At 41.8% G+C, this 22,746-nt stretch overlaps 2 protein-coding genes across 12 annotated transcripts in view; one reads left to right on the forward strand and one right to left on the reverse strand.

Annotated features, from left to right (window-relative positions):
- Positions 1 to 64: 64 nt before the first annotated feature.
- On the forward strand, positions 65 to 1,396 carry TOMM6 (translocase of outer mitochondrial membrane 6). The gene is made up of 3 exons (XM_071218449.1): positions 65 to 318; positions 771 to 871; positions 1,080 to 1,396. Exons 1-2 carry the CDS (start codon positions 191 to 193, stop codon positions 865 to 867), a joined length of 225 nt encoding a protein of 74 aa, XP_071074550.1. The 5' UTR covers positions 65 to 190; the 3' UTR covers positions 868 to 871; positions 1,080 to 1,396.
- Positions 1,397 to 22,746, reverse strand: part of USP49 (ubiquitin specific peptidase 49) — a 128,750-nt gene continuing 107,400 nt past the window's right edge. For 7 of the 11 annotated variants that reach the window (XM_012526905.3, XM_023590054.2, XM_058306709.2 and 4 more), the window contains 5 exons: positions 16,317 to 17,700; positions 14,767 to 14,971; positions 9,498 to 9,606; positions 8,768 to 8,973; positions 1,397 to 7,753 (listed from right to left, as the gene is read on the reverse strand). In XM_012526905.3, coding sequence (XP_012382359.1) covers positions 7,563 to 7,753; positions 8,768 to 8,973; positions 9,498 to 9,606; positions 14,767 to 14,971; positions 16,317 to 17,672 — 2,067 coding nt within the window. In that variant the 5' untranslated portion in view covers positions 17,673 to 17,700 and the 3' untranslated portion in view covers positions 1,397 to 7,562. Of the gene's footprint in view, positions 7,754 to 7,778; positions 8,974 to 9,497; positions 9,607 to 14,766; positions 14,972 to 16,316; positions 17,701 to 22,746 lie in introns of those variants that run through there. The other 4 variants (XM_058306716.2, XM_058306714.2, XM_058306713.2 and 1 more) reach the window with 3 other exon arrangements.

The raw sequence follows: 22,746 nt of genomic DNA on the forward strand, positions 1-22,746 counted from the left end.
CTCCTCCCCTTGTGGAGCTAGTGGACGCACAGCTCCGGAGTTCTCACTCTTTCCGGGACCTAGTTCCCAGCTCAGCAACGGCGTCGTCAGACAGGCCGTCGCCAGCGGAAGTGCCAGGCCGGAAGTTGCGTGTCGCCGGGGCCAATACGGTGCGACGTGCTTGGCCTGTGAGCAGCCGGAAGGTGCGACCATGGCTTCCAGCGGGGTCGGCGTAGGCATTGTAGGGTCAGCAAATGAAGCTCCCGAAATCCCGGACAACGTAGGAGATTGGCTTCGGGGTGTCTTCCGCTTCGCCACTGATAGGAATGACTTCCGGAGGTAACCGAATTCGGGGTGCTTGGTCTCTCCGCACTCGTATACACTTTCCGTGTAGCCCCTTTGCGAAACGCCCACCCCCGTTTGTTTTTTTTAAACCGTGCCAACATTGTGGCCATTTCGTGGCTCCAGCTGTGCCTTGCTGAGGTCCTTGATCAGGAGAGTTCCTTTCGGCACAACTGATCCTTTCTACCACGAGGTTTTTTCTGGAGACTCTTAACTCTGACCAGGGGAACCAGGGAAAAGCTCTTCGGCCTTGGACTAATATTTAGTTGGCTTTTATGGCTAATCCTGCCCTTTGAAACAAGTCCCCACATGGGCTCGGATCATTATCATCTAATGACCAGCGCCCCTTCAATTCTAGAACAGTGCTTTTGCCTCGGGAAAGTGGTTTTCCTAGGATGGTTGTGCTAAGTCTTTCACCCCGGTATTTTTCTTAAACATTTCTTTTCCAGGAACTTGATCCTCAATTTGGGACTTTTTGCTGCTGGAGTTTGGCTGGCCAGGAACTTGAGTGACATTGACTTAATGGCACCCCAGACAGGGGTGTAGCAAAGTAAGTAGTTACTGCTCTGTATGTCTTAAAAGGCCCTAGAAACCAGGAGGAGCAATGATTTATATCAACTGTTAATGAAATATAGGGAAAAGACTTGATGTAAAACCTTTGGTTAATACTAGTTAAATGTGTTTCCAGATGTTGAAGGTGATTAATTTCCTTCCCATGTTTTTTACATTTCTAATGCCTCCCTTTGTCCTGATTGCAGACACATGGGACCCTGTGCTTCAGGAGCCTTCTAAAACAGTGTCCAATTCTGTGATCACCACAAGGCTTGCCCTGATGCAACTGAAGTTTGGTTCAGATGAGCATCTTTCCTTCCTTGCCTGGTTTTATTTCCTTCCTTGAGTCCACTCAGAACGCCATTCTCTGGTCAGCAGTGAGGCTTAAGCTAAAGTGTTGCCCTCTCTTCTGTAAAGTTCTGTATATAGTTTAAGTTTCTGCAGGGGGAGGTCTTTGCTGTTGTTTTGAGAAATCATCTAATGGTGTTTAACAAATATTTGAAATAAAGACTGAATACAAAGAGCCATTTTATTCTTTTAATAAGAAATTTTAGCTTACAAAAACAAGGTGTAAAAAGTCAAGATTTACAAAAATCATAAAAATGTAATTTATATCTCACACTCAAGAGAGACAAGAACAGGCCTCAAACATGAATTGCAATGGAGGTGGCTTGCTTTGTTGTAAGAGGGGGGAAAAAAGGTAAACTAACCACCATATATATTGATAAGATGGAGTTTATTCTTAAGAAATTGCCATTTTTGAGCAGTTTTACTGGGGGTAGAAGCCATTTGGTGTTGCATAGGATTTTAGTGCATGAGGTGTGTTTTCCAGGCACCAAAGAGGCATTGTTGCTGTCATAGAGTGGGATTTGGTGGCAGAAAAGAGTACAGTGATTTACAGACAGGAGCAAAGTGTAAGTATACCTGGGTATTGGGCACTAACATGACTGCCTGAGGAAGCTGCATCTTTCACAAAGAAGTAGATGTTTTTTGACCCCTAAATTGATAGTAGTGCCACTGTCCAGGAGCTTTGGGTTCTTTGGAAATAGAGTATATAAGGAACTAGCATAGAAAGACTCATGTAGTCTTAGAAAGAGGTGGAAATAAGAGTAGAGCTGTTTGGTTCAAAATTCCAGCTGCTCTGCCCTCGTCATAGATGGGTATTTGATTATGTCCTTAGTTCCAAAACAGGTTCCCCATGGCAATACTTTTGTTGTCTATTTACTAGGCATTCTTTAAAATACTGCTTTTGTGTGCCAAGTCTTCTATGGAAGAGTTAAGGGATTAAAGGATATGCATTGGAAAGGAGAGTCAGTATAAATGCACCACAGTAACCTGATGGGATTTTTGTTGTAGCTGACAGATGTTGTCTTAAGCAATCTATTCACTAAAAATAAACAGGACAAGATAGTCCCTTTTTTGAGCCTGCTGGCTTAAATCTCATTAAGAAAGTTGTTTGAGAATTAGATTTTTTAATGTTAAAAAAACAAAAAGCACCATTTTCTTGTATTAGGTCCTATCTGATAGGAGGAAGGAGCCATGAACTTGGTAAATTCAGGTATGGTTTAACATGAGGCTGGTTTAACATGAGGCCAAGTCCCTTTAGAGTTTACACTGGGACCACAGATGCTGACAAGTTCATAAATTACTAAGTGTTAAGATGAAGAAAGGTCACATACATGAGAGCAAGGCTCAGGTTTGAAGCCATCACCCACCAAATGATGATTAAAACCAGGGAGGAAGCTTAAGCAGTAAACCTTAAATCCTTAAAGTCTGCTACCAGATCTACTCATAACTGTGAAACAGTCTATTTGATTAAAATTCCAATGTTGAAAATAAAAATCCAGCAAGAAATAAGATGTCAGCTTCCTAAAGCAAAATTCAAATTTCGCTCAAAATTTAGTGTCATAGTGTCAAGTAGTAGTGTTTTTACTGTTGGTTGATTTTTAAAAGCCATAATGCTGTTTAGACAAACTTTCACTTAAACTGGTTTAATTCCTAAAAGTTCGAAGAATTTAGCAAATGCACCTACCAAATGTGTGGTTTCCAAACATTGTGATGAATAATCATTCTGTAAATGAAAGTGCTCACTTTCACCATTGCCAACACTTAAACATTCTCCCCAAGGAAATCAATTTTATATCATATCACACTTCTCAGCCCTGGCTAGTTAACATAAGAGTTACACTAGCTACTTAGATTTTAAATGGAAACATTCCAGCAGAAGAAAGCTTGGAAACTGGTTACAAAAATGACCACTTGCCTCAATGCTATAGTAACTAGGGTATCTAGGGCCACATGTGGGTTGAACAAGTACACAGTGGTTAAAGTCAAAGCCCTAGACCAAGACAATGGTTAATTTAAACATGTAAAATATAAGTTAAACTCACAGTCATATTTAGAAGGCGCTTTTCAGCTTTAGTGCTGACTTTAAAAATAATTTGAACCACCAGGGAAATGCTTACTTACCCAGTAAAAAACTTAAATGGCCATGAAGGGTTTTACCCCAAAGGGTTTTGGGGTAAAACTGGCAAACTAGCCAGTTACTAGACTGAGTGAAGGACCCAATTATCAAGTGTATTTCAAGTGGTGAGCCTTTGGTGTGAAGTGTCACAAGCTCAGTGGAAACTTAAGGTTGGAGTAAAAGAAACATGCAAGTGAGAAGACTGGGTCGCAGCACCTCCATTCCAGAGTCACTTAGCACCACCCCAGCTGGTACCTGCCAGGGAAAAAGGCTTGGAGGCTGGGATAGGGTCTTTGAAACTTCTCTTGCATTATTCCCTGTGTATACTAAACAGTGCACTGGCTGACCTTACAAACTAAAGGTTCACATATGGATTGTTTTCCATACGACTTAATGAAATTTTGTGCTGAAGAACTTCAAAGCTAATGAAAGTACCACTTGAGGAGGAACCATTTTTGTTTGACTTCTACCATATATTGCCCAGCATTAGTCACTGTTTTGATAAAAACAAAAGGGACTTTTCTGAACACTTGTGCTCTCCAATCAACTGGAAAAGCAATCCTTCCATTCACAAGATATAACCCCAGGATCCTCATAGGGGCAGTATGTGCTTAGGAAGGGGTAGCCCTCCCAGCCTGATTTGAAAAGGTATGGGTTAACATTTGGAACATAAGCGCAGTGGTGATAAAGAATGGGGTTCATAGTCTGCCTTGAAAAGCAGCCATCTGATGAATAAGCAAGAATACAAAGATTTTGGACATTATAGAAAATTTCTGAACTTGCTGGTAAGAATAATTTGCATTCACACGTGAGATAGGAAAGGCTTTTAAAAAGTCTGTGAAACCAAATGACCTTTACACACTACAAATACCCATTTGTCACTTGAAATAACAATCTTTTCAATCCCATGCAAACCATTAATTGGGTACAAGGCACCAAATTTTATGAATTGTATAAAATAGTTCACAAAGCTTTATCAGCAAGTAAAACAAACTCCTTTTCTCCCTTGCCCATCCACCCCCCTCCCACCCACTACCCCCAACCAAGTTCTCATTCTGTACTACTATGGACCTCTCCTGGGCTTACACTGGGGCAAGGTCAAGGCTGTGCCCCACTGCCACCCAATCCACCTCAGTGGTTCTTCCCTTGCACTTGGATGAAGCTGTAAGCATAACCGGAGTTGGGAACTTATACAATCAATGACTCTAGAAGCCTTGCCATTAAGAACAAAAATAAACTCTGCTATTGAGTCCATAGGACACATTAACTCTTCTACAGCTTTCAATTTTATTCATGACATTTTAAGAGACATCTAGAAATTCTTTACAGTGTGACACTGCCCTCCTTAGCCTGAGGGGGGGGCTGGATCAAAGCTGGCAAGAGCTCTGCTTGGCTGCTAAGGGCATTCCTAACTTTTTATTTTTACACACTAAAATGGATGCTGATCTCAGAAGCAACTGCAAGTATAAGGGTCAGGCTAGAATGAGGTAAAAATTCATATTGGGGCCAGGGTGCATTCATCTGGGCTGGCTACAGCAGAAAGTAAACACGCCAGCCAAAGAGAAAGGGTTCCCAGAACAGGACTCACTAACTACTTGCCCTGGGAGAGAAGTAGGCTCATCAGGTTAGTTACGAGATCTTCATTTGGCAGCATCTAGTCCAAATCAAAAACCAGCAACTTCTATCTGGTTCTTATTTTCTTCTCTTTAGAATGTCTCAATTTTAGGTAAGATGCAACTGAAAAACTCATCTACTTCCAAGGCATAACTATATCAAAGACAAAGTGACATTTTCCTCAAAAACAGCCAATGGCTTGTACAGCAGGGAACTCTTGAATCAAAATTCCTTAAATAGTAACTTCTCAACAGCAGCTAGTACTGATGCTTCTAGGTACCCATAGCACCCAGAATTGCAGTGGGCACTGTCATGAGTGGGTAGCTCAGGGGGGATTCTGATATTGGTTTCTATTTCATCTCATTTTAAATGATCTTATTAATTTGATAGACGGTACCCAGTACTTATTTTACACAGTCCTTAATCTGCCTAATAATCCTTATAATATTTGGTATAAAACTATTTTTAAAAATTAAATTTGAAGATCTTTTACTTTTCCATTAAATGTTTATTTTTATTAATAAGTTTCCCCCTGGACAGCCTGAGGGATGAAGTAGATGCTCTATTAGTTCTTTTCCATCTCATAAGTTCTCTTTTTCTAGAATAATAAATATAAGGTTCAATGAAAGATGAGGCACAGTTTATATTTTCCTCTCTTTTTTGCTCTTAGTTTTTTGTTTTGAGTTAATGGGCTTTTCTGTCACCACAGAAAGTCATCACCAATCATGCTGCTTTAAAACGTGGATCTAATTCTAGACATTACAACTTCACATCAGAGCCTCTGGCAGCATGTGCAGCTGTGACACTTTAAAACAGTGTCCAGAAGAGGGTGAGCCTGGGGCAAAGCCTGTATAAAGAAGCTTGCAGTAGACGATATACACCAAACAGCATAAAAAATGCCATACGCTATTGCTTCCAAATAAAAGCTAAATATTACAGAAACCTCACAGTGTTGGAAAAAGCAAGTTTAATTTAAATATAGTCACTCCCCCCTTCCCTATCAGGGTAAGCCATTTTCTGTCGGGATTTTCTCCTTTCAGTGCTGTCTGGCAGGTCCTATAGGAGAGGTCATCTCCAAAGAGGTCAACAGCAAATGCTACAGATCTGCTCAGGAAAAGTGGCCTATCGGCATCGCCAAAGCTGCTACCTTCATTGTTTGGCCTCTCTTTCCCTACTCCTCTCCCTCCCCAAACTCCCTCCCACATCTACTCCCTTTAAGTGACAACTGTACTTCTACCTGAATTCAAATATTAATATGATATACTCAGTCAAAAGATGAGCATTCATAGTGACAGATGGAGGCTCATGGCAGCAACCACCACTTAAGAGTTACTGTTTGCCATTTGCTTTCACTGGGGAGTCTAGAAGGATTGAGAAGGTAGACTCAGTGGTGCCTGATGGCGAGGAGGGTTTCCATCTGGACAATTTCACTCTCTTTAGAAACTGATCCAATTTTTAAAAAAAGATATATTCTACTAGCCTTGGGGTTGGATTGAGTGTGGTAAAGACACAGTAGGATTAGCAGATCTGGGTGGAAACAGGACAAGGCCATCAGCAATAAACTGTTCAGACATGGAGGTGGCAGATTCCTCAGCAATTCCCATGCTCTAGGAAAGCAAAAGCTCTCAAGCCTTGCAGTCAACACCAATATTCTAGTTCTCCAGGTGCAGGAAGGAAGCTGTAGGCTAAACAGCTGCAAGCTGCATTCAGATAAGCATTGAGCTGCCAGCAATCCCTGACCATCCTCAACTGAGTTCAGAGAAAGCCTCAAGATAAATGATCCAAGAACAATTTAAACCACACCATGTGCTTGGCCTAGACCTGAACCAAGATTTGCTTCAGAACTGGGATAGGTTTCAGGAATGACTGTGGCCCAGCATGCAACAAATAATGGGCACTAGTCTATTGCTTCCCCACATGAATTGTCCCTACTACAGAATGATGGGATGTTCATATCAGTGTCAGAAGTGTGGATTAAATGCAGCAGCCAGGGACGGTATAGCATTTGAAAAACCCCCCATTTTGCATGGGAACTTGGCTCCATGCATTTCTCTCTACTCTTTAACTACTATCCCCTAAAACAGGAAGTGTACAAGTTTTCAATCCTTGAGGGTTACTCCCTTTGTGGAAATAAATCTTTAGACTTCATCTCCCCCAACCCTACCCAGCACACTGCTGGCCCAGGGCCCGTCATCGTGGGTTCCATCCAGGGCTGTTCACATCTGACAGTTCTGGTGCTGCTAGAAGGTCCTTACTGGCAGGGAAATCACATAAGGGAGAGAAAAGGTGGCTTTCTCCTAATAGATAGAATTAATTTACTCCCTCTTTCCTCTACCTAGGTCCCTCTATATTCAGAAGCAACTGATGAATCTTCATAGAAAAAAAATCCTTTTGATTTTTTTTTATGAAAGGAGGGGATTTCCAAATCCATTCAAAACAAAGTGACTAAAACTTTTATAATAGGCATGAATCACCTAGCACCTTCTACTCTAGACCCAGTGAGGCAAACCTAGTAATCTGTTCCTGCAGTAAGCCTTATTTCCTACAAGAGGAAAGATGTTTGGACACCAGTAGTTTAAAAACAAGCCAGTTCTTGATACACGCCTCCCATTCAGGGGAATGTCCGTGGTCTGCCCTCATCGATGTTGCTGGACTGCACCTGAGCTTGGAGTTGGGTTTCTGAGAGTCTTGCATTGCCCTGCACTGTTCTTTGAGTGTAAAAAAGGATGTAGGCCTGGGTTTTGCACACTTCCTCGACACTGCATACATTCAGCTTTGAGTCATTGCAGTGGACCCAAAAACCTAGGAAACCAAAGGAGAGAAAGAGAGAAAATGACTTATACATTTTCAATCAGCAGGCAAAACCAGGAGATGAAGAAAGGGGCAGAGGAGTTCTGAATATAGTTAGTCTTTGATTATGTTGGGGGAAGAGACAAACAAACAAAACCAGAAGAGTCTATAAGACTTCCCTGTAACCACTGGCTTTAACCCCCTTCACACCAAACCCCACCACAATACTGATCACAATATTGATTGGCTGTAAATTCTGTCATTTTATTCAGGTCTCTTCATTGCCCATTAGGGCCTTCAACAAAGCCAGCCAGGAGATTGGGAGATAAGAGATGGGAAGACAAGGAGGAGGAGGAAAGGGGAAATGGAAATAGAGGAAAGTGATAAAGGATGGTTTAGAAGGAAAACAAATGATTTGCCTACAGGTTCTTGCTGCCCTGGGGGCTGAGGGGTACAATATCTGTACACTGCTGAAAACACCACTGCAGCCCACCTGCCTCAGTGCAGTAGCTGAGAGGCTTTCTTCAGGATGATGAGGACTCAAAATTCCTTGTGGGGGGCCAGGGGGGGGTTTCTAGCCCCACAATTCCCATGGTGTCCAGGACATAGTAAGTGCTCAGGAAATGTTCTCAGCTTTATATGAGCTGAGGATAATGAGATTCATTCAATATCTTATAAAGTTCAATTGGTACCATTGTTTCCGCATAACCGAGATCTGCAGAAGTAGTATTAATAACAAACATGATAACCTCCAACCATAACTGAGCAAGCAATATGTGCCAGGACAGCTCTAAACACTTTTCCACGTGTCAGCTCCTTTAATTCTTGAACAACCTTATATACTGTTACTTAAAAAGTGATCTATCCAAAATTTGAATTCAATGTTCATAATTCTTTCTACTGGATTTTAATGAATGTAACTTCCTCCTAGAGATTAACCGTGGGATTGAAATAAAAGAAAAGCAATAATGTGGACAAATGAACCCTTTTCCGTGTCCCCCACCCCACAGAGTAAAGCGCACGCACCTCCCTCTGTGTTGTAGCAATAGGCTGTATAGTGTCCTGAGCCAAACCCTTTCCCGTGATGCATGACCACTGCGGAGAGATCATAGGCAAAGGTCTCTTTGTCAAGAGAGGAGAGCATGTCCCTGCAGCAGTAAGGTTCCATGGTTAATACCTGGTCAAAGACGACATGGACCCCAATCTTCTCTCGATGATTACGGCCAGACCACCTAGAACATGGATATAAACTTCTTACTAGTTAAACTGGCTTATGTGATCATAGATACAAGTAGGTAAAGTAGGGAACTGAGAAAACCTAACCTTCCAGCTTTGGGTTTCCCATCAGTAAAGTGGTGGTAATCATTGTCCACATTATTTGTTGGGAATGTTTCACAATGTACTCTGAAGCTAAAAATCCCTAAACAAAAAGTCAGTTAAAATCTTTTGTGGTTTACTGCTTGCCCTTTAACAGGTTATCTTATATCTTCTCCTGGAGATGAATTTACATTATGTCCAAATGAGGCTAAAAAATCTTCACTCAGTGCCGGTTAGCCAATTAAAAAGGGGTCCTGCTGGGTCCCATCATCAACTTCCCTCGATGGGCATAAAAGATTTAATCTCCGTGGAAAGCACAAGGTCTTAAGGGTCCAGGTTTCCCCTCCTAACACCAAAGAAGACATCTGCCCTCACCAAAGCCTCTGAAGCAGTTATTCCCATCGCTCACAGTCACTTGGGACTCCCAGAACAAGCTCACCTGAATCTTTTAAGGTGCAGCCGGAGGACCTGAGGTAGTCTGTAGATCATTAACTGCTTTCTAGCTTCACTCAGAACAAGGGGTTTTGGATTGGATTTTCGTCGTTTGCCTATACGGTTTGGGAAGGTATAAGACAGATTGTCAGGAGTCTAGCTATGGCAGAGACAATTATGTGCCACTCAATATGCACTTTCCTTAAGTTCTCAGTAGCTGGACCTCAGTTCGTTTTTTTGTTTTTAGGAGGTACCAGGGATTGAACCCGGAACCTTGTATGTGTGAAGCAGGCACTCAACCACTGAGCTCCACTCGCTCCAGTGGACCTCAGTTTTATTTGGGGCAGCAATGTGATCCTCTGTAAAGACTGCATTTCCCAGCCTCACATGCTTGAATGCTGTAGCCAAGAAAGTTCTGGCTATTGAAACTGATGAAAGGAATGATGGTGTGGAATTCTTGAGATGGCTGTTTAATGAGAGCTGACTCAGTTGCAAGGTGCATCCTTTGTCATTCCCACTGTCTACAACTGAAACTCCTCTTGGACTATGAGATAACCTTGAGGATGGAAGTCATGCAGTAGGATAGTAAAGCAGAAAGACAGAAGGAGCTTGGGCATGAGCCACCATGCCAGCCCCTGCAAGTCCTTCCTACTTCTTTTTTGTTTGTTTTTAAACACCATTCACTCATTTAAAGTATACAATTCAATGGTTTTTAGTATATTTGCAGAGTTATGTAATCATCATCAGTCAATTTTAGAACATTTCCTTACCTCAAAAAGAAACCCCATATCCTTTAGCTAACTCCTTCCATCCTCTCCACCCAGTAGCACCCCTCTTTCCCAAGTAAATTTCCCTGTTCTGGACATTTCATATGAATGGAATCATATGCTATGTGTTCTTTTTGTGATTGTCTTCTTTGACTTAATATAATGTTTTTAAGGTTCATTCATGTTGTAGTATGTATCAGTACCAAATTCCTTTTTGTGATTAAATATTATTCCATCAGACTTCTTTTATACAATAGAAAAATAAAATCATATCTCATTTTAAGTCACTGTTATTTTGGGCTGACTGTTGAAAGCAACCAAACCTAATCTTTACACATACTTTAAAATTTTTGCCATCACCAACTTCCAAAATTGGCATGGTAAGTTTAGGATGCTACAGTACTGACACTGAAGATTTATTAATGGAAGTCCACTGAAACATCATGTACACAGAAGTATGTAATAAGGTTCTATGCCTTTATATATGGGCTTTTAACTTAAATTATGAAGCACTATATTATAACTTTTTTATTTTTTAAAGATTTATTTACATTTATTTCTATCCCCACTATATTATAACTTGAAGGATTTTTTTTCCCAAAGGTAAGTCTAATTCCATTTCCTCTTCACATGCAACTGGACAAATTATGTAATTCTTTGAACCTCAGTTTCCTCACCAGTAATGGGGATAATACATATATTTTAGGATTAGGGAAAAGAGGATCAATAAAGAATAGAGTACTCTTCTGGCATGGTTTATTTGTGGCAAATACAAATATTTAGATTTATTTAATCCCCACCTCCCATGTTATTATTTGGCTCACTGTTTGCGGTTGTGTGTCGTCTTTTTTTTTTTGTTTGTTAAGGAGGCCCCGGGAAACTCAACCTGGGACCTCCCATGTGGGAGGGGAGGCACCCAATGGCTTGAGCCACCTCCATTCCCTACAAATATGTAGAAAAGAAATTCTGCTACTACTATACTTTCATACTGTATCTAGTCATTGAAACATATCTCTTGGATAAAAAAACACTCCTGGACATACAAGCCAAGGCTGACAGGCGGGCTAAAGAGTCCCTGTCTGAAGAACCAGTCCTTACTCTCCAGTTTTGTTTTGTTTTTTTTTTTTTAAGATTTATTTTTATTTATTTAATTCCCCTCCCCCGGTTGTCTGTTTTCTGTGTCTTTTTGCTGTGTCTTGTTTCTTTGTCTGCTTCTTTCGTCGTCAGCGGCACGGGAAGTGTGGGCGGCGCCATTCCTCGGCAGGCTGCTCCCTTCTTCGCGCTGGGCGGCTCTTCTTATGGGTGCACTCCTTGCGTGTGGGGCTCCCCTACGCGGGGGACACCCCTGTGTGGCAGGGCACTCCTTGCGCGCATCAGCACTGCACATGGGCCAGCTCCACACGGGTCAAGGAGGCCCGGGGTTTGAACCGCGGGCCTCCCATGTGGTAGACGGACGCCCTAACCACTGGGCCAAAGTCCGTTTCCCCCTCCAGTTTGTTTTTGAAGCTACTGAATTGTGGGGAGAATGCATTTCTACATGTCAGGAAATAAATAATCGAGATAAAGTTCTTTTAATTTCTGTCAGAAACTGTCTCTATAACCACTGACTGACAACTGCTCTGTTATTATATTAATTAAATCAGGAAATCGATGGAAATATAAAATTCGTCGTCCACTTTGGGGCCTGCTGATTGTCTTTGAGCTACTGAGATCATGGTCTTAGCGTCTGAAGAGCTTGGCATCTGATTCCAAGTCCTGTCTGTACCACTCATGAAAGGTAGCAAATCACAGCCAGGTGACGTAAAACACAGCTTTCTGTACAATAGGATATTGCTTCTCCTGATAGATTGCAGCAGAATGAGTATGCCATAGCAGAAGCTTTTATCAGAGCTAGCAGTCATGAATCATGGGGGCAGGATTAGAAACAGAATTCAAAAAGGGGGCTTGGCCTTATTTTACATTCCTAGTCAACAGCAGATTTTCAAAATTTATTGCAGCTCTGCCTAGGAGCCCTAGCAGTGACTGACACCCTCAGTAGAGGGAGTGTGTGAGCTAAGATGAAGACAATATAGAATCTGGCTTTGTTTCCCAAAAATGAAATTCACAAAGAAAAAGAAATTACTGATTCGACTGAGATTGATCAGTTCTGTCTCTGTTTGATTAAGCTGGCTACACAGAGAGATAGAAGATTGACAGTTTTGAAACTACAGGAGAACAGACCAATGTATCTTGTCCGCTCACGAAAGCTTTCCTTATCCAAGCCATTATTTGCAGTTGCCTAGAGAAATCCTGATAAACTGGCATCTTTGGCACCAGAAAAACAATCCTTTTTGCAAAACTAAATAAAAGTATTTGCCTAACCTATCATATATGAGAACAACGGAGTTAAAGCTGTTAACATCCTTTTGTTCCTTATAAGTAAAAAGCTTTATGAATCACTATTCTTTAAAAAAAAAAAAAAAAAAGCCAGTTACTGCTACTATTCTAATAAAATAATTTAACTTACCTGCCTCTGTATTTCAGTATGGAACAGGACAGGTGGATCAACAATTAACAAAGTAGAGAATCTCAAGTTTTGTTTTAAAATGGTAAAATGATATCAAGCATGCAATTTGATTTTTTTGTCCTGATTATTCCAAGAGCAGAACAGGCTTTCTCATAATTTTTTACTTTTAAAAGCCATATGCAAATATATTAATCTTAAAAACCATGTAGTTCAGACTATTATATGATGGCAAATTGAATTCTAGTTCACTGCACAATTCTTTAGTTTTATATTTGTAGTTTTCAAATCTTTATTTGCCAAAAAAATAAAAGATGAGCTTCCAAGTATCTGCATTTCTTCTGTCCATGCTAGGTTAGCAGAAGCATTAAGCGTTACTGTTAGAGCAAGGCAGAAGGGCCCTGCATAGGAGAGCCATGTAACCATATGGAAAGAGTTTCACTTTAAAATTAAAGCCATGATAGAAAAATACTTCCTTCTGACTCTCTGAAATGTGAAACTTTCAGGAACATGAAAAAAAAAAAAAAACGAAACAAAATATTCATGAACTGAGCAATGCACTTCAAGACTTCTTTTTGGTATAATTGTACCAATGTTTAGCATTACTTCTGACAGACTTTAGCATCTACCAATTCAGTCAAAAGCACACCTTTCTGATACAATAGCTCTCAAACAGGCTATGCCATCTGATTTAGACTAAATAAATAAGAACAATCAGACTTCACATTCATGGATTTAAGCAGGGCCACCACAGCATGAAACCAAGTACAACATTCTTAGAGTCCCAATTTTAGGAACCATCCTTTCACATGTTCCCCAAGATAACAATGTCAACCAGGAGGAATCAAAGGATGCACGACTTCTAGGTTTTTTCTTTTGTTTGTTTTTTAAAATTATCTATTAAAGTACTGTAAAGGTTTGGAGCTATATGTACCTTAGAAAAACTTGTTCTTAAACTTAATCCATTCCTGTACTGTGAACCCATTGTAAGCTGGACCTTAAGGTGTGGCCCACCTCGATTAGCCTTAATTCTATTACTGGAGTCCTTTATAAGCAGACAAAAATTCAGATAGAGAAAAAGCCATAGGAAACAAGAATCTGAAATTCAATGGAATGCAGAAGGGAATGGAGAAGCCAGGAAAGGCTGCCATGTGCACTGCCATGTGACAGAGGATCCTAGGATCAAGGATCACTGGCAGCCAGCCCCAGAATGACAGTCTTCGGAAAAAAGCATTGCCTTGATGACACCTTGATTTGGACTTTCTGTTTGCTGCAAAATTGTGAGCTAAAAAATTCCCAATGTTGGGAAGCAGATGTGGCTCAGGCAACTGGGCTCTCACCTACCACATGGGAGGTTGCTGGTTTGGATACTGGTGTCTCCTAAAGAAGACAGTGAGCTGATGCAAAGAACAGGTGTGGTAAGCTGACATAACAAGAGGCATAGGAAGAAAAAAACATAATGAGAGCACAACAAAGCAGGAAGCAGAGATTCCCAGTGCCTCCTAAAGAAGACAGCAAGCTGACACAACAGGCAGATTCAGGGGGTTGACGCAACAAGAGACACAGGGAGGACCATAGTAGAGACACATAAAGCAGGGAGTGGAGGTGGCTCAAACGATTAGGCACCTCCCTTAAACATCAGAGGTCACAGGTTCAGCTCCCAGTGCCTCCTAAAGAAACAAGATGAACAGACATAGCAAGTAAAAAACAACAACAGGGTGGGGAGAAATAAATAAATAATAAAAATCTTCTTTCAAAAGTTCCCTTTGTTTAACCCATTGCATGGGATTTGCTTGAGCAGTCGAGGAAACTAAAACAGGTTCACATGCTTGTTTTCAATAAAATGGGAGAAAAAGACTTTCTTTAGAAGATGCTTTAGAACTACTCAAATATCGCTGTTATTATTATTATTATTATTTTTTTAACTAAAGGAGCAAAAGAAGCACCTTAAACTGGTATTCCAGGTGCACACCCTCACTTCCCCCTATTCTCCACACAGCACTCACTGTTACACTGGTCACAAGCGTAGATTCTCCCTTCCAGGGCCTCTGTCTCTGTGAACTTGGCCAGCATCTCAGTGAGCAGGCACTCTCTCTGATTCAAGGGAACAAACGCTTTTTCTATGCAGTGATAGCGTTCAGGAAATTCCAGGGAGAGATCCCAGAAGGGCTCAATGGTATTGGATTTGTAATTGCATGATACACACGTGACCTAGAATGAAAAGATTTACAGGTTATATAACTTTCATGCTTCCCATATACATTTTTGCTCTCTTTTTATAAGGCACATAACTTGGCCAAACTTGGTATAAATATATAATTTCAAAGAATATACATAACTTTAATGAAAGTAATTAGATACTAATACCTCTGGTATATACTTTGAACTATTTGATGTGAGCTGGAATTGGAAAAACAAGGGCATGGAGATCATCGCCGATATACCTCTTTGCCTTTCTCCTCCCAAAGCATGCTCTCCCTACCATTCACTGCTGCAGTAGTACTCACTGGAAGTTCCCATGAAATTAATCAAGGAATCCGTCTGAGATGGAGGGTTTTCAGGTCACTATCTGCCTCTCACTCACACACTCCTCCTCCTGACTTTGCTCCTTCCATTCAGTCCAACTTGCCCTCCTTTTTGCCCTTCTTCCTTGAAGCACCCCCTACACTGATCCCTGTGTCTTGCAGAGCTTCAGAGCACTGTGTGATGAAACCTGCGCTTCCACTATTTCCTTCCCAGAATGCACCTTTCTTCCTATGGACCCTTAGGGGTGGAAGGAGAGCTGACAGATTCTCTCCTTTTACATGGTAAAAATCAAAAGCCTAAATAAAATTTCTTCTCCCATCCCACTCATCATTCTTTATAAAACCCTAAAAACCAAGATACAAAACCTCAAGAGCATAGTGTAGAGGTTTTTTCCTGAATCTCTTAAGTTTGCTCCCCACTTCCCCTTTTTTACTATGAACATTCTTTTTCTGCCTGTTCTCACAAGGCCTTATCTAGGAATCTCTGCTTATGTCCCTAGGCAGCTAAAGATCTGAGAAATGGAAGGTAATGGGGAATAGGAAGAAGACTTGCTCTGGCCTTTGGCATCCTCCTGGCCATCTCCCTTGTTTGTACATAAAGAATACTAAGAAGACCTGGAAAGGAAAAATGCTCTTTCAGACTACTTTGGAACCAGGGTTACAGGCAAACTCTTCAATTTCCTAAAATGTATCAAAGGATGGCATGCCAACAATAGGTACCTAATTATAACAATGAAAATATTTATTACTCATATCATCATTAAACACTAAAGACATTCACTGAAAACAAAACAATATGGCAAATTAAACTAAAAATCTGGCCAGAAAAAGACAAGAAGCAAGTTCATCAACAATGCCATCAGTGCAATGAAAGGTACAAAGGCCACCCTCAAGTATGAATAATTATAGCAAATACTGGCCATCCTGGTTAGTAATTTTGGAGTAAAGCACTCACAGGAGGCCCAAACTCTACCATACAAACCTCTCCATTAGGATGGCCAGGGTTGGGGTGAGGGTGAGGCGCACCTTACCTGACTGAGTAGCTGCCCGTGGAATATGGTATTCACCACTTTTAAGACCTGTTTGGTGAGCTTCCTCTGGGAGAAGGGGATGAGGAACCGGTGCGTGGTACCTTCTGCCTCGAGTTCCTGCTGCACCTTGTGCAGCAGCTCGCAGAGAAATTCCTGCGCGTCCTGCTGGTCGTAGCCGCGGAAGGCAGGGATCAGGCTCCACACCGAGTGAAGCATGGCAAATGGCGACACCAGGGCCCACTTTCCAGACCACATGACTCGGAAAAGGGTGTGCAGTTCGTGACAGAGGGAAATGTGCTTGGAGCTGGGCTCCTTGTTCTGGATGAGTTCTAGGCTCCTGTTGACGGAGGCCCCGCCATTCAAGCAGAGGCCCTCTGCGTCGCACCACTCCGCCCTGTCGCTCCTCGCCGACACTTCATGGGCGGAGCTGCTGGCCGGCTTGCCAGAGAGCTGAGCCTTCCCGTTGGTCGCTTTGGGAAATAGTTGCTCCGTTTTGGAAGGGTCAAGATTCAAAAAACATTCTCGGAACTTCTGGAGGTGGCTGAGAACCTGGAGGATGGAGTTCATGTAGCAGGTATTCCCCAGGTTCCGCAGGCCCGTGACGCCCGGGGTCACGGTGGGCTTGCCGCGCTGCTTGAACTGGCCGCCCGGGGCTTTCCTTGAGGTAGGGAGGGTGGCGGGGCGCCTCTGCGCGGCGGCTGCGTCGCGGGGCGCGTGCAGGAGCAGCCGCGCGCTCTTGCGCGGAGGGGCGCTGGCCAGCTCCTCCAGCAGCCGCCGCTTCACCTCGCGCCGCCGCTGCCGCGCCTCCTCCTTCTTGCGCTCCAGCGCCTCCTTCTGGCGCTGTTGTTCCAGCTTCGCCTGGCCCCGGGAGCTCTTCTCGAACCAGAGCCGCAGGGTCTTGGCCAGGAGGCGCTGGCGCCGGTACCACAGAGCCGTCAGCATCTGCGGCTGTCCCTGAGGAGTGCGCTGCGGCTGGACCACGACCTCCCCGGTCGCCATGGAGCGCAGCGTCCGCCCGCTTCTCACCGACTGGTCCTGCTTCTGGCCCCTGACCGCCAAGAGGGAGCTTCTCAGCAGCTTCAGGTCCCCTTCCGGGTTATCATTGAGCACGTAGTCCTTGCACAGGTAACAGAACACGTAGAGATCCCGGACTTCCATGGCTAGCGGATGTCCAGTCTCTTCGAAGTGTTTAAGTGCATGATCCTCAATGTACCGACCGCAGGCCACATGGGAGCACTTCAGACAAGCCCACACAGACTCGGTGGTGGTGCACTCCATGCAGCGCCATTTCTGAGGGTTCAGGATGGAATGGTCCTGGGCAAGTCGTAACCGCCCTACATGTTTGCATCTATCCATGTCTTATAGAAGTCTCCACTCTGTTAACCTAGCAGGATAGAGCCCCCCAAAAAGAAAAAAATCTTTCAGCAAAATATTTCCCAAGAAAAGGGCTTGCAATTGCATTTTCAACTCTAGACTCATTGGTTGTCAATTCAAAATTAGTTCCTTGGAAAGTAAGTTTAGAAAAATGCAAGCAAAACAAAACAAAATAAATTTAAAAAACACAAAAACAACAACAACAACAAACATGGTGTGTGTGTGTGTGGGGACTTGGTATAAAGACTGAAAATAACAGAACAATTAAATTCCCTAAAAAGGATCATAAAGTACTACGTGTGGGACTTTCCCTTAGTGCCAATGTGAAACTTTGCATTCCCTAAGTCTGTTTAAATTCTTGAATATTGGCTCATTTTTATGTGAGGCTGATTTGTGTTCCTTAGGAAATATCTCTACCCTTATTTCACATTGTACCCATCTGGTCACCAAGGGAAGGCAACTTCTATTCTGAACCATCTCTGAACTGATGATGTCTTGGAAGGTGAAAGACTATACCTCAATACTGATCACAACCCTAGTTGTGTGGAGAAAGGGACAGGGGAGAGGAAAGAAGAGAAGAGAGACCCAGATGGTGTTTCCAATGCAATCTCAGATTGGTTTCAATGTATTTCTAAGTGGAAATAACAGGATAAGGCAAAGATATGAAAGTCCTCCAGAGTACGAAGTATCATTTTTATTTTCTTGAGGTCAAAGGATCTAAGGGGGTAAACCATAAGCCTCAATCTAAATAACATTTTGTGTGTGTGTGTGTGTGTTTTCAAAAAGAACCATTATATCTTGTAGAAATGGTGGGAAAATTTTCACCTTCTTTACTGAAAGGATAGAAAAGTAAAGACTTGGATAAATCTCTTGGGACAAGAGGTGGAATGGCTATCAGAATTACTGTATTTAACCAAACTATCAAGACAAAAGAAAAAAAGCAATACATCTTTGGCATGATATATGTGCAAATGTTTTTTCATTCTTTAGAAGCCCGACAGATTCCCACACCTCAGACCAGCATTTAAAATTTCCTAAAAGTGGGAAACGGACTTGGCCCAGTGGATAGGGCGTCTGTCTACCACATGGGAGGTCTGCGGTTCAAACCCCGGGCCTCCTTGACCTGTGTGCAGCTGGCCCATGTGCAGTGCTGATGCGCGCAGGGAATGCCCTGCCACGCAGGGGTGTCCCCCGCGTAGGGGAGCCCCACGCGCAAGGAGTGCACCCCGTAGGGAGAGCCGCCCAGCGCGAAAGAAGGTGCAGCCTGCCCAGGAGTGGAGCCGCACACACGGAGAGCTAACACAACAAGATGATGCAACAAAAAGAAACACAGATTCCCATGCCGCTGACAACAACAGAAGCGGACAAACAAGATGCAGCAAATAGACAGAGAGAGCAGACAGCCGGGGTTGGGGTGGGGGGGAGAGGAGAGAAATAAATAAATAAATCTTAAAAAAAAAAATTCCTAAAAGTTATTCCATTTCTGCAAATAAATGTAGTTCCATGATTTTGGTGTCACCCAAAGAAATTCTGACTCCAATGCACTCTGAATAGCCTCATTAGTTGTTCGTTTGTTGGGTTTCCAGATAACCTCTTTGGCCTAGCCCTATTGCTCAAACCCACAAATAAATATATCACAGGAAACTCCCCATTTGTTATTGCCCATTCCAGATGGCAGAGACCATGCCACCCTTTGTAAGAAACCCTCAAGTCACATAAAGGAAAGCAACCTAGGTTATCCCCCACCAAACTGGATCATGCTTTTCCTTTGAATTCCTTTCCTAGAATTTAATTTCTACCATATTATTTTTCTAAGTATTGATTTGTTGCTAAGTGCTCTTTAAGTCATTTCTCTGTATGAAGGAGGTAGCCCCCTTCATAAGTGATCATGTCCAAAAGAACTTTCTACGATGATGAAAACGTTCTGTATCCCTGCTGCCCAATACTGTAGTCACTAGCCACATGTGACTCTTGAAAACCTGAAATGTAACTAGTGAATTGGGGAATTTAATTTTTTATTTTATTTTAATTAATTTAAATAGCCACATGTGGCAAGTGACTACAGTATTATTAGCATAGACAGACACACCAGGACATACTTTCTTTAGCTCATTCAGCTTTTCTTTTACTTTCCTTCAAAAAATTCAGCATTCACTGAATCATATCGGATAGCCTCTTTGAAACTCAAAAACCTAATGCCTTGGAAAATCTCTATTTATCCAATAGGAGCCTCGAGTCTTCAGGAATTTAACTGCTACCAAGATCTTATTGCATGAAATATAGCACAGCTTCAGATTCTACAAAGACACAGTATTTTTGTGAATAGGAAAACAGCAACACAACACCCAGAACACAGATGCCTTACAAAATCAATTCCTGTACTAGGAAAAATATGCTGGAACAACCAAAAGCCAATACAGAGAAACACTAAAAAATCATTCCACACCCTCACCATGGAGAGCTGTCAAGTGGAAAGGGCACTCTGGAAATTCTTTCTTCCGATTTCATTTTCTGATCTATAAATCTGCTGATCACGCACATCCTTTCCTGCAGTCCTTTTCCCATTACAATTCTGTTGTGGCAACTCACTAGCCTGCCATATGGCAGAGGAAATCCATTCAGGAAAACACAGGCTACTTTGCACCTCACCACACTGAGCTTTACAGACCAGCTTCTCCTAGAGGGAAAACATATCTGATCAGAAACTGGAAATTACTCAAAAGTGACACAAAAGAAAAGAACCACCTTGACTGACACACAGTAGAGAAGGAAGAGAACACAATCCCAAGTATATTCCGTTCAAGAACAATGTGCTTAACTCACCTCTCATTATACTCTGACCACTCTTTATTGCAGAACAAAACCTATCACCCATTGGCAGAGAGAATTCTATTTTACATTTTTCCTTCATATTCTCAGAGGTCACAAAAATCCTAACATTTGCACTTAAAATATACATCACCCAGTATGACAAGTCAGGGCACAGAATTTCCAAAACATAAACTTGCAGTATAATTGAGAAAAAACAAGATATGTCTTAACAGTTCTACATCATGAAGTAGATTAGCTACTTTAAATAAATGTTCTGCACATCTTAGATCGATCTGCATATGGGGAAAGTAAACTTGACAAAATATTATCTTTTGCTATATATATATATTAATATATATTTTTGGAGGTACTCGGCCCAGGGATTGAACCTGGGACCTTGTATGTGGGCTAGTGCTCAACCACTGAGCTACACTGGTTCCCCATGCTTTTTTAATTACCTGAATCTGAAATCTGAATCAACTGGAACTGTAAACCATAACTGACATTTTAAAATATTATAGATAATATCATTATAAATATTAAGTTAAAAGAAGACAGTGAAATCTTTTCGATTCTTGCCTTTGTTCTGACAATAAATTTTGATTTCTCACACCATTTTTTAAGTCTCCACATGAGAAATGACTGAACATTATAATCATCTTTCAAAAATCTATAGCTTGAAAAAAAATCAATAGCTTGAAAATATGATTTGTCTTTGGACTATTCCAATTATCTTCAAACAGCAAATTTCTTAGCAGCGATCCTAAATGCATAACTGTATCACCAGAAATAAAATCAACAAAAGCAAAAAAATCAACAAAAATAAAATAGGAGAAAATAAATCTACTTTTGGGAGATTTCCATCTCCTCTCTCTCGCTTTGTACTGATTTCTTCTCAGTTCTTAACTAAGGACTGTGGAATACTCCTGCCTGGTCTCAGTAAGATCAAGTGGCATAAATTCCAGTTTGAGCAAGAGTAGACACTATGGTGACATGCTGACAGCCTTCATTTACATAAAAGAATACTAATTACGTGGTAGCATCGACATCTGCGATTCTGCTCACTGCCATATGCGACAGCTCTGAGTATTTTAACCCTTCAGATTACTAAGTGCACCCAGAGTTTCCGCTACCATAAAACCTGTGAAGACTGCTTGAAGAGACACAGCAAATACATTTTATAAATAACTAGTGTTAAAAATGAATATTATTTTCTGCTAACATTTTCTTCCAAGGGATACAATAAAATATAACAATACCAATAGGTAATTAATAAAAAGATAAAACCGCAAGGTTAAAATCACTTTAAGATAAGTTAATAAATCAAAAGGGAAGAGTGCTACTTTCTAGAGTATTATGTAGGGTTTTAAAAGGCTACAGTATAATGAAACTAGCCTTTGGAATTTTTATATTATGGCCAAGACAAAAACAAAAAGTAAAGGCAGAGACTGAGGAGGTGGTTGTTAGGGAAACAAACAGTTCAGAAGTCCTTTGCTAAGGGACAGTAGGTGGAACACATAGGATGTCCTTTCCTCTTCCCCCTTTATTACCATTCTCCCTAAAGGTGGGGTGGGATAGGTAGGTGAAGGATAACCTAAGGGTCAGATCACGGCTCAGGGACCTCTGGAGAGGCCGAATTATTGAGAGGGGTTTGGAAGCTTTGACTAAATAGTTCAGCTCTCTGACTGTGAAAGCCAGAACATCCACTTACAGCAGGAACTCGGCTACAATGTGCTGGGTGTGTGGAGCCCCTTCTAGGGTGTGCTATCGCTCATATTTCACCAGTAATAAAATGCTGATGTTCAAGAATGAGTGTCCCTGGTCATGGGTTATGGCAGATTTACGGTTATACCAGCATGACAGTGTCACTCTCACTTACATTAGGATCTGCTTTCTTCAATCAGAAGGGAATAGAGAACTGGACCTGGCACACAACACTGGTTTTTCCATGAGATGGGACCAAAACTGCCATCATGCAGGGCAAGGACAAAGACAGAACAACCAGCACAGTACAAATGCTTTGCTCCACACTGAGTACCAGCTTCTCTCGTAGTTAAAGCCAAATTGGGTCAAAACCCTCTCTACCTTAATTCTCTGCTCTCTCTTGCTTGCCTCCTTCCTCTCGAGCTACAAATATACATAAGTCTCTTTTATCCACAGAAAGAGAGATACAGAGACAGCAGTTTGCCCTGTCTCTAGGCTATCATTGATGCTATTTTTAGGCCCTTTTTCCTTCTTCTATTTT

This window comes from Dasypus novemcinctus, chromosome 11 (assembly GCF_030445035.2).
Source record: "Dasypus novemcinctus isolate mDasNov1 chromosome 11, mDasNov1.1.hap2, whole genome shotgun sequence".
In the NCBI taxonomy this organism is placed as follows: domain Eukaryota; kingdom Metazoa; phylum Chordata; class Mammalia; order Cingulata; family Dasypodidae; genus Dasypus; species Dasypus novemcinctus.